This window comes from Heteronotia binoei, chromosome 12 (genome assembly GCF_032191835.1).
Source record: "Heteronotia binoei isolate CCM8104 ecotype False Entrance Well chromosome 12, APGP_CSIRO_Hbin_v1, whole genome shotgun sequence".
Taxonomy (NCBI): domain Eukaryota; kingdom Metazoa; phylum Chordata; class Lepidosauria; order Squamata; family Gekkonidae; genus Heteronotia; species Heteronotia binoei.
Genome location: NC_083234.1, coordinates 51,682,123 through 51,692,262, shown reverse-complemented (window position 1 = coordinate 51,692,262; position 10,140 = coordinate 51,682,123). Strand labels below are relative to the sequence as shown.

Sequence of the window (10,140 nt, the reverse complement as noted above, 5' to 3'; positions counted from 1 at the left end):
TTGTGTGTCATGGTGACCTCTGGTGACTGACCCTCTACTGGGGGCATGGAGGACATTCAGAGAGGTGGCTGAATAAAGCCTGCCCTTGCCTCCTGGTATTCCAAGGAGGTCTCCCATCCAAGTACTTGCGAGAGTCAGCCCTGCTTAGCTTCCAAGATCTGACTTGCCTGGGTTATCCAGGTCAGGGCAGTTAGCAACCACTTCTAGTGACATGCTGTATACTGAGCCAGGGTGTAAAAAGGGGAACCTTGCACTAGTTGATGAACATGGGAAACTGCAGTCCACAAGTTCAGCACCCCTTCATAGCTCTATAGCCAGAAAAAGAAAGTGGCACAACACTCATAAGAAGGTCAGATTCTGCACTTGCCAGTGACTCTGTGACTTAAGTGAATAAAGGATAGGAGGGTATATAAGAGAGGTACAATTTCACCACTACAGGGAGGAAGTGTGATGCTCCTGTCTTTGCACAGAAAGGCATATCCCACAAGTGCACTTGGTATGATAAATGGAGCACTTGAGAGAGACTTAGTAAAGCTTCCCATGATCCCTGCAGGCCATACATGTCACATATCCTCCCCTAATCATCCACCAAGCATTCAGCAACTGTAGCAGTTCCAACCAACCAAAACCCAGCAACTCTTACAAGCCCAAAAGTATCTCCTTTCAGCACAGTCCTCAAATAGAGCAATTGAATTTGATATTTTTATTATGTTAGAAAACTTATATCCTGCTTTACTGTTAACACACACAAAACAGCTTACAATAAAAATATATAATACAAGTAATAAAAATAATAAAATTCCTAATCTCAGGAAGAATAAAAACATCTTAACACCTTCAAAACCCTTCTGGAATAAATATATCTTTGAATTCCTCTGGAAGACCTGCACCTTTATGGGTAGGGAGGGCCACAGACTTGCAGCAAAAGCCCTCCCAACATCCCTGATAACTGGGTCTCTGGAACACTGGGTTGCTGCAGGGATGATCTGAGGACTTGGGCTAGTTCCTATGGGTGGAAGCAATCCATCAGGTACTTGGAATCCATACCATTGAGGGCTTTAATGGCTGAAACCAGTACTTGGAACTGAGTCTGGAAATAAACTCGAAATCAGTGTGGTTGGCATCGTAGGGTATTAATATGTTCACTGCAGGAGATCCCTGGAAGCATTCCAGCTGCTGAATTTTGTACCAGCTGAATATATTCTGAATAATGCAGCATGTAACAGTAATGTAACATTATCCATAAGTGTATGACTGGCAAACCAACCCAAACTGATAAAAAGCATCTGTGTCTTCATCTGTCAGCTATTCATCATATGAACATATGAAGCTGCCTTATACTGAATCAGACCCTTGGTCCATCAAAGTCAGTATTGTCTACTCAAACTGGCAGCGGCTCTCCAGGGTCTCAAGCTGAGGTTTTTCACACCTATTTGCATGGACCCTTTTTTTTTTTTGGAGATGCCAGGGATTAAACCTGGGACCTCCTGCTTACCAAGCAGACGCTCTACCACTGAGCCACCATCCCTCCCCATACCAAGGATCACAGAAAAGTCTACAAGCATTCCCAAATGGCAAACCTTAAGGAGAGTATAACCCCATCCAGAACAATCCCATACCAACATTACCCCCACCCCCAGTCAACAATACTTCCATCCTGTCTGGATTACGTTTCAGTTTGCTCATCCTCAGCCAGCCCTTTATAATAGTCTCCAACCATTAATTCTGCACTTCCAGCAGTTCCCTGGATTGAGATGGAAAGCAGAGAGAAAGAGCTGGGCATCATTCATGTACTGATTACACTTGATCCCAAATTCAACATCATAAAACAAAGAGAGGTCTGCTACAACATTGGTCATCTTGGGAAAACAGCTTAGCTGATACAACTAAGAGTTCTGGCAGCTAAATCAAAAATAGACAAGTGTTTCTCAAACCAGTCCTGGGCACTTTTTTTTCATTGTAAACTTGCACAATGAGTTTATTTGAAATATGATCCCAGGGGAAAAAAACAGAACAAATCCTCTAATACAGATTCAAGCATAATCCCGTGCTCACAGGCATCCTCCCAGAGCCTCACCCGTTTCCACAAATCTTGTGAATCACTCGCCAGCTCTAGTCTCTCTGCTTGGGAACAGAAGTAAAGATCCGTAGCCCATGCATTGCTTTAATCTCTTCATTTAAAGCCTGGAAAATAAAGTGTTACATGTCACTATCATGAGACACAGCATGAAAAAAAATATAAAGGATAGAAGACCAGGTGTTATCTTGCCTTTGACAGAGTTATAAAAACAGCCAAAGTACAAGACAAAATCAGCACAAAAATCCAGTTATGTCCAGACATGAGTAAAATGAATTTTTTCTTATATCACATTTCAGAGAGCCATCTGTAAAGTAGCCAAAACAAAAGTGTTATGCTTAATATTTATTGAGCCATAAGGAGCCTCCGAAGCTTGTGCCACAATAAATGAGTTATTGTTTAAAGTATCATGCCATCTGAGCATCCAAGTAACCAATCACCATCAAGCTTATGCATGTAAGAAATCAGTGAATCATTTATTCTAGTTCTTTTCAGCTAAAATCTGGATCCTGAACTCATTCATTTTGGAATGGAATGAAGATTGGCCACAAATGGAATGAAGATTGGGAAGGGACAGGAATGGAAGTTGGCCACAAAAGGAGCAGATTACTTTGTACATACTTGACTATCAAAAGCCTGCCCTCAAGACACCCATAAGGGTCAAATGACACTTTCATTCCCCACAAGCTGTGACTAATCTGATGTTGTTTATATAGGCATTTTTAAAATACCAGCATAATCACGTTTAAAGTACAACAGTAAAATAAGTATCACTTGCATTAAAACTGTGGCAATACCAATAGATTTCTTAGCAGCTTCTGCAAAATTGCAGTAACATTTGCTGTTGTTTTTTGTTCCCCAGGGGAGACTAGAACCAATACGTTAAAATTAAATCAAAAGAATTTTCAGCTAAACATTAGGAAGAACTTCCTGACAGAGCAGTTCCTCAATGGAACAGGCTTCTTTGGGAGGTGGAGGGCTCTCTTTTGCAGGTTTTTAAATAGAGGCTAGATGGCCATCTGACAGCAATGCAGAACTTAAGCAGATCATGAGAGGGAGGGCAAGAAGGGTTGCATCAGTGATTAGTTCTCGTGGCCCCTTCTTATATGCCCAGGGAAATGCTGATTGCCACTTTAGGGTCCGGAAGCAATTTTCTGCAGACCAGTTTGGCCAGGGATCCTGGAGATTTTTTTGCCATCTTCTGGACATGAAGCAAGGATCACTGAGGGTGTGTGCGGAAACAGCAATGTTTTAAAAATTGAACTAAAAAACCCTTTAAAAATATGAACAAGAATTATAAACAGACAGCAGTAGTGCAACAGTAAAGTACACACCTTTTAGGAATACTGTCTTCAATTGAGTTAGAAGATTAAGTGTCCTCTGCATAGGATTGTGTTGGAAATGTTGAAATTGTGCTGCAAGTGTTGCCTTTTATCTCCTTCAGCTGGTCAGGCAGTTGGTTCCAGATCTCTCCTCCTGTGACTCCGCTAGTGATCCATACAATGGTCACTTACATGCTGGATTACTGTAACACACTTTACACAGGGTTGCTCTTGAACCTGACCTGGAAACTGCAGCTAGTCTACACAGGCACGCATTCAGGTGGTGCTACCACTGGCTGCCAAACAAGTACTGGATTTGGTTCAAGGTTATGGTTCTAACCAGGGTTTCTTTTGTAGAAAAAAACATGGCAGGAACTCATTTGCATATCAGGCCACATTCCCTGATGCCAAGCCAGCCAGAACTGGGTTCCTGGGCATTCCTGCTCAAAGGAAGCCCTGATTCTAACCTTCAAAATCCTATGCAGCCTGGGACCAACAGATCTGCAGGACTTCCTCTCCCCCTATGTGCCCCAAAGGGCTCTGAGTTCAACTTAACATCTGCTGGTAGTCCCTGGCCTGAAAGACATTCATTTAGTCTTGACCAGGGCATTTTCTACCCTGGCCCCAACCTGGTAGAACATGCTCCCACTTGAGATCAGGGCCTTGCAGGATTTGATGCAATTCCACAAGGCATGTATAACAGAACTGACCTGCCAAGCCTTCCGTTGATGTGGCAGACACCGGACGATCTCAGCCTTCCCTGCCTATACTGTCTGGGTGAACTGCCCTCTTTAAAGAGGCATCTGTTAAATGGGTTTTGTGTCAGTCATCATATGCCTTGCAATTGTGGGAGGCATTTGTGGATGCCAGAAATTGAATTTATCTGAAAATGGTTTTAAATCCTTTAATCTGTATGATTTTAAACGGTATGTTGTATTTCAACTGCTGTAACCTGCTTTGAGCCCACTTGCAGAGAGGGTGGGATATAAATTGAATAAAATAAAGCCAGGACATAAATATTTAATAATGTTCAAAATTTGCAGGAGTATTTTTAAAAAATCAACAGAAAACTTGTTAGACCAGGGGAATGATGCAGAGGGAAAGGGTTAAATGATTCAATTTCCTAATTTAAATGAGTTCCTTCTCTTCTGACTGCATTTGGCTTAACAAAAACAGGAGATCTTCAGCTACCCTATCTATTTGCTACCGGGGTCCCCCATTCCCCAAGAACAGAATTTCAGGGAACATTTTAGGTTGCTTTGAGAGGGCAGATGTGGGGAAGTTCTATGCACAGAACTTTGACAGGATTGAACCCATTATTTGGTCTTACTTCCCACTGCATGAACATAGCAAAATGATTAAGAACCAATAAAGAGAGCCCCCACTTCAGGCATCTTACCTGATTGACCATTTGATGCTGCTGAACAGTCCTCTTTTCTTTAAACTCTTCAGATTCTATATGAATTTCATACATTGCTCCACAGCCACCTTGAAAAAAAATGATTTCCATTTCCCACTGGCTTGTTTTAAAGCAGCTATTTTTAACAATCACTTAAAGCACTCTGACTTCCAATCTCACTTTCAGAAAGCATAGGAATAGAACTGGGGTGGTTAATTCTTTAACATACTCAGCCAAAGGCAGACAACTTGTTTGAAAAAAAAAGTCACACAGAATGAGCCAGAGGCCACAGCCAATCTACAAGGCTTAACTTAACAACTATTTGCATTTCTACATAAAACAAGGGCTAAGAAGCTGCAGCCAAACTAGACAAACAAGAAATTATGAAACACATGCCTGTCCTAGAAGGCTTTACATTCCCCTGATGATTAAGTGCATACTAGGCACTTTTTCTAGTATATCCCCACCTTGAGGTTATGAGGAGGGTTAGTTTGGTGCAGATGTTAGAGATACAAAACTGTTTTCTTGATTAGGTTTGCTGGATAGATAATTCCTTTTGGTGATCCATTATTGATTTTATTGATGGTAAACAATCTTTAGTACATTTGGGTGGAAAGACGGCATTTAAATGTTTCAAATATATATAGCAGCTCTATTGGGGTAGTCACTCCATTGTCCTCAAAAATTATAATACATGTCTAGCACGATGCAACAAAATATAAGGAATAATCTCTTTGAAACATTAAAAGGTATAATGGAAAGGGCCATTTAACATTATTTCTATTAAATATTTAATTTTTGCAAGACAGAGTTATAGTCTCATGCATGTATCAGTACAGTTATAGCAACACATGCCACAAACTGACACACAACAACTGTGCTTTGGCAGCTCCATGGGCAACCCATTTGTTTCCGAGCACAATTCAATGTGCTGGTGGTTTCCTTTAAAGACGCTCAAAGCCTGGGATTGCTTATCTAATAGACCACTTTTCCTCATATGATCCCGCCCGCCAATTAAGGCCATGAGAACCCTCACTTCTGACAGTCCCCTTTACTTAAGAGGCCTGTTCTGCTACAAGCCTATGGGGCTTGTTTTCAGTGGCTGTGCTCACACTTGGTAGTGGCCTACCACATGCAGTTCAGAAAGCTCCTGTACGCTCTTCCTTTCATAAAAAAGTGTAAAATGGAATTACTGCAAAATGTTTTTAGTGTAAGTAATTAATGAATGCCTTGGGCAACTGGAAGTGACAACGTTGCAGTATTTTAACTTGTATTTTAATTTGTGTGTTTAATTATATATGCTTATATGTTGTAAGCTGCCTTGGGCATACAAAAAAGGTGGATACAATTATAAATAAATATAGTCAAAATTGACTACTCAAACCTGCATTAAACACAAGTTGGTAATTAAGACTTCAGTAGCTCACCATGCCCCTTCTAAGATTCAGAGTGCCTACCAAAAGTAGTGTGGAGCCGGAAATCTACCAAGCTACCTGATATATCCACCACTTTGATCGCTGCTGCTTGAGGGAACTTCTCTTTAAGGATCTGTGCCACTCTGGCTTCTCCATCAGACTGTGAAGCAAACTTTCGCACTGTGCTGCGCAGGAGAAAAAAGATCTAGCAGATGTACAAAAAGAGGTTATGTTAGTTTACTATAAACTAAAAAGAAAGCTACCCGTGTCCCAATTACGGGGACAAAAATGCATCCCACTCCACTTTCAAACAAAGGCAAGTAACTTGATCCACTATGCAGATATCGTTAACTAGCCATAGACAATTTACCGCCGTTAACAGTACATCATACTACTGGTGGCATGGCGAAAAGCAAGCTGGCTGTTGCAGGGAATGAGGTAGTGCCGGCACCCTGCAGGAGATAGCGGGCCGTCAGGGGAAGCAGTAACCGCCAGGCTAAAAAAAGGGTTAGTTGGCAGCCTCCCTGGGCGATGGGACACGTCGTGGGGTCACCAAGCGCTTTTGCCGCTCCACCACTGACCTCTCTCCTGCAGGCAGGCGCCCCATCTACAAGAACAGCAGCCATCAAACCTTCACCTCAGAAGGGCGCGAGCTCCTCTGTGTCGACGGGAGATGACGTCACGAGTACCGATTCCCTTTGTCTGCTCCGCCCCTTTTAATTTCAACACGAGTGAAAAACTTAAGTTCCGCCGCATTTGGGAGGGTTCGTGGGGAATCATGACCCGGCTTCACGGATTTGGATGCAGTCCCGTTATCCCCCCCCCCCCTTTTCTCAAAGTGCCTCTTCAAGCACTGAAATACTTGCAACGGTCGCCAGAAAATGGAGCTAAGTTGAACCTCTTGGGTTGGAACCTCTATCTGAATACTAAATACCGACGGAAGGCCATTCCCTACCTGCTTTGCTGGAGAGTTTCTGAATGCATCTGGCTGAACCTTGCTGGAAATACGATGCTGGATTAGATAGATTCTCCACCTAGTGTTGCCGACTCCAAGCTTGGGAAATTCCTAGAGATTTGAAGGTGCTTTGAGAGGATAGAGTTTGGGGAGCGGAGGGGAGTTAGCTCTGGCAGTATGCGATGCCACAGAGTCTGTCCTTCAAAAAGCTGCTATTTCCTATAGGGTAGTCTGGAGATCAGTTGTAATTCCAGGAGAATTCCAGCCCCTACCTGTAAGTATGTACCCCTATCCCCGCCTCTTTTATGTGGAAGTAGCAGGGTTGGTTTTATATTGACGTGATGGCTGAGCAGCTGATGGTTATAAAAGAGGGATCCGACAAATTTATGGAGGTGTATCAACGAGTGTTAAACTTCAGGGTTGGAAGTAGCATATGTCATCTCGGAGTACTAATTTTTGAATGGTAGCCTGTGTGGGGACTGTTTTCCTCTTGGCTTATTTGTGGGCTTCCTACAAGCAACTGGTTCTTCCCTGGGAGGGAAACAGGTTGCTAAATTAGATGGAGAGATGGTGATTCTCCTTACTTTGTTACTAGCAGTCCTTAGGATGTTAAAGGCCAATGGATGCTCATTCAGTATAAAACAGCACCAGCAGTCCTTGTTTTCCCTATAATCTCCCAGACTGTACTATCATTTTCAATAATTCCTCCTGTTGCAACAGACTCTTCACCAACAAGGACTATGGAGACATTTTGTCTTCTCAGATGCATATCTTGCCCCCCCTCTCTAGCTGAATCTTTAAATTTTCATATCTTTAAATATGGCCTAGGACCTGCCTACCTGAGGGACTGTCTCTTCCCACACGTTCCCCAGAGAGTACTGAGATCGGGAACTCAAAATCTCCTTGTTGTCCCCGGGCCAAAGGAAGCCCGTTTGAAATCTACAAGGGATAGGGCCTTCTCCGTAATGGCCCCTTCCTGGTGGAACCAGCTGCCGGAAGAGGTAAGGGCCCTGCGGGACCTTGCTCAATTCTGCAGGGCCTGTAAGACAGCCCTCTTCCGGCTGGCTTACAACTAACCGGCACTGAAACTTGAAACTGAGTGTAGTTTGTAAGATCGCTGTATGTTTCTAATGTTTTAAGTATATAACTGTGTGAAATGTTTAGATTTTAACTATGTAAATTGTGAAATGCTTAAACTTTTATGCTTAATTTTATACTCTTATGTTAGATTTTATATGTTGTAAGCCGCCCTGAGCCACCTGGTGGGAAGGGCGGGATAAAAATTACAAATAAATAAATAAATAAAAATAAAAATTCATAATAAATTATCACTAAGAGAAGGGTTGGGCAAGGCCACAGAGATGTCTTTGTTGGACAGCATCTGGTTTTCTGTATCTGCCTCATTCCGCTCCCCCTTCTTTACCCCAGCTTCCTTCTTCCTTTGCCCAGTAGGTGCCCAAACAGTTCTTTAAGGAACTATATAAAAGCCTGGCCTTTTTGAAATCAAGATGGACCCAGTGGCTCCTCAGATATAAAATCATGAAGTCACTCCAATCAGTATTTGTGATGGATTGAAAGACAATATGAGATGTTGTGTGAACTGAAATCTTCCAGTTTCCAATAATGATCTTGACACCCTTGAAGAGACAGATTGTGCACAGCTGGTGTAGCAAAGTGACCAAGATTCATAAGTGTGTAAATAAGGAGACATTTGCAGCAGGAGATTCTGCTGGGCAGGTTATCCCTTGTCCTGCCTGCCAATTCTTAAGCACAGCCCCTTCGCCCAAACTGAGGTATAGTTTACCCTTAGCATCCACATCTATGAAATGGGGATAGTAGGACCTGTCATTCTTGATTCTTTGAAACTATTAAGTGTGCTATATAAATAACATCTTTGCCTTTCCACACACATGGGAGTTTGGTGCTTCCTCAGCAATAAAAAGTACATGCTTCATACTCACTGCTAAACTTAATAGGTGAAAAAAGAAAGAGATGCAACATCAATGAGTGGCACAAGGACAAGCAGAGGACAAGTATGCGAGAGGTGCTGGTGCTGCTGGGCTTGACACTTTCCCAGTTAATATGTTTGGGTTATGATTGTTCACAAACTCTGCCACAGAGAAATCAGGGGTCACCAGGGAATCTCCATCAGCTATGATAGTGCCACCCCTGAAGGGTGAAGCAGGTTCAGAGGATCTCAGCATTAACTTAACTGAGCACTGTCATAAAAAGGAGACGAGACAGACAAACACCCAACATTGGCTAGCTAAGGATGGGGCAGGACATGGATTTCCAGATAAGGATTGTGTTATTAATACCTGAAGCTTCCTTATGCTATTGTTCTGATGAAGTCAGCATTATGTACTCTGTCTGGAAGTGGCTTTCCAGGGCCTACAGTTGAAGGCTTTCACACCACCTACTACCTAGGGTTGCCAGGTCCCACCTGACCACTGCCCCTGGGGGGGAGTTTGGGTTGCCGGGTCTAGGTTGAGAAATTTCTGGAGATTAGGGAGTGGAGCTTAGAGATAGCAGGGAACTCAGTGGATACAGTGCCATAGAGTCCACTCTCTAAAGCATCTTTTTTTTTTTTCAGAGGAACTGATATCTATAGTCTGGAGATGAGGTGTAATTCCATGAGATCCCCAGGCCCATCTTGAGGCTGGCTTCCCTACTACTATCTGATCTTTTTAGATACAGATTGGGATTGAACCTGGGATCTTGTGTATGCAAAGCAGCTGTACTACTGCTGAGCCATAGCTACCTCCCAGGGCCTTCTCTGAGGCCTAGTCACAGGGGAATGAAGGGAATAGGGTGCCCCCTATAACTTGACTTGCAACAATATGAGACACACCCTAAAGTTTAAATATAGAGGAGGAAAAAACACACTGAATTTGAGTGCAAAAAATAAATATAAAATTTATTAAAACACCCACAATAGTTTAAAGATATCAGGAATAATACATTTCACATAC

The 10,140-nt window shown here is 42.6% G+C and overlaps 1 protein-coding gene across 1 annotated transcript; it reads right to left on the bottom strand.

Annotated features, from left to right (window-relative positions):
• Positions 1-1,947: 1,947 nt before the first annotated feature.
• Positions 1,948-6,922, bottom strand: BOLA3 (bolA family member 3). The gene is made up of 4 exons (XM_060251236.1): positions 6,795-6,922; positions 6,292-6,418; positions 4,799-4,887; positions 1,948-2,184 (listed from the first exon to the last, which is right to left on the bottom strand). Exons 1-4 carry the CDS (start codon positions 6,837-6,839, stop codon positions 2,113-2,115), a joined length of 333 nt encoding a protein of 110 aa, XP_060107219.1. The 5' UTR covers positions 6,840-6,922; the 3' UTR covers positions 1,948-2,112.
• Positions 6,923-10,140: the final 3,218 nt, after the last annotated feature.

Coding starts and splice junctions, on each gene's coding strand:
- BOLA3 (XM_060251236.1), bottom strand. CDS start 6,839: ATGGCTGCTGTTCTTGTAGATGGGGCGCCTGCCTGCAGGAGAGAG. Junction 4,888..6,291: donor CAAAGTGGTGGATATATCAG/GTAGCTTGGTAG, acceptor TTTTTTTTCAAG/GTGGCTGTGGAGCAATGTAT. Junction 2,185..4,798: donor AGCATCAAATGGTCAATCAG/GTAAGATGCCTG, acceptor TTTATTTTCCAG/GCTTTAAATGAAGAGATTAA.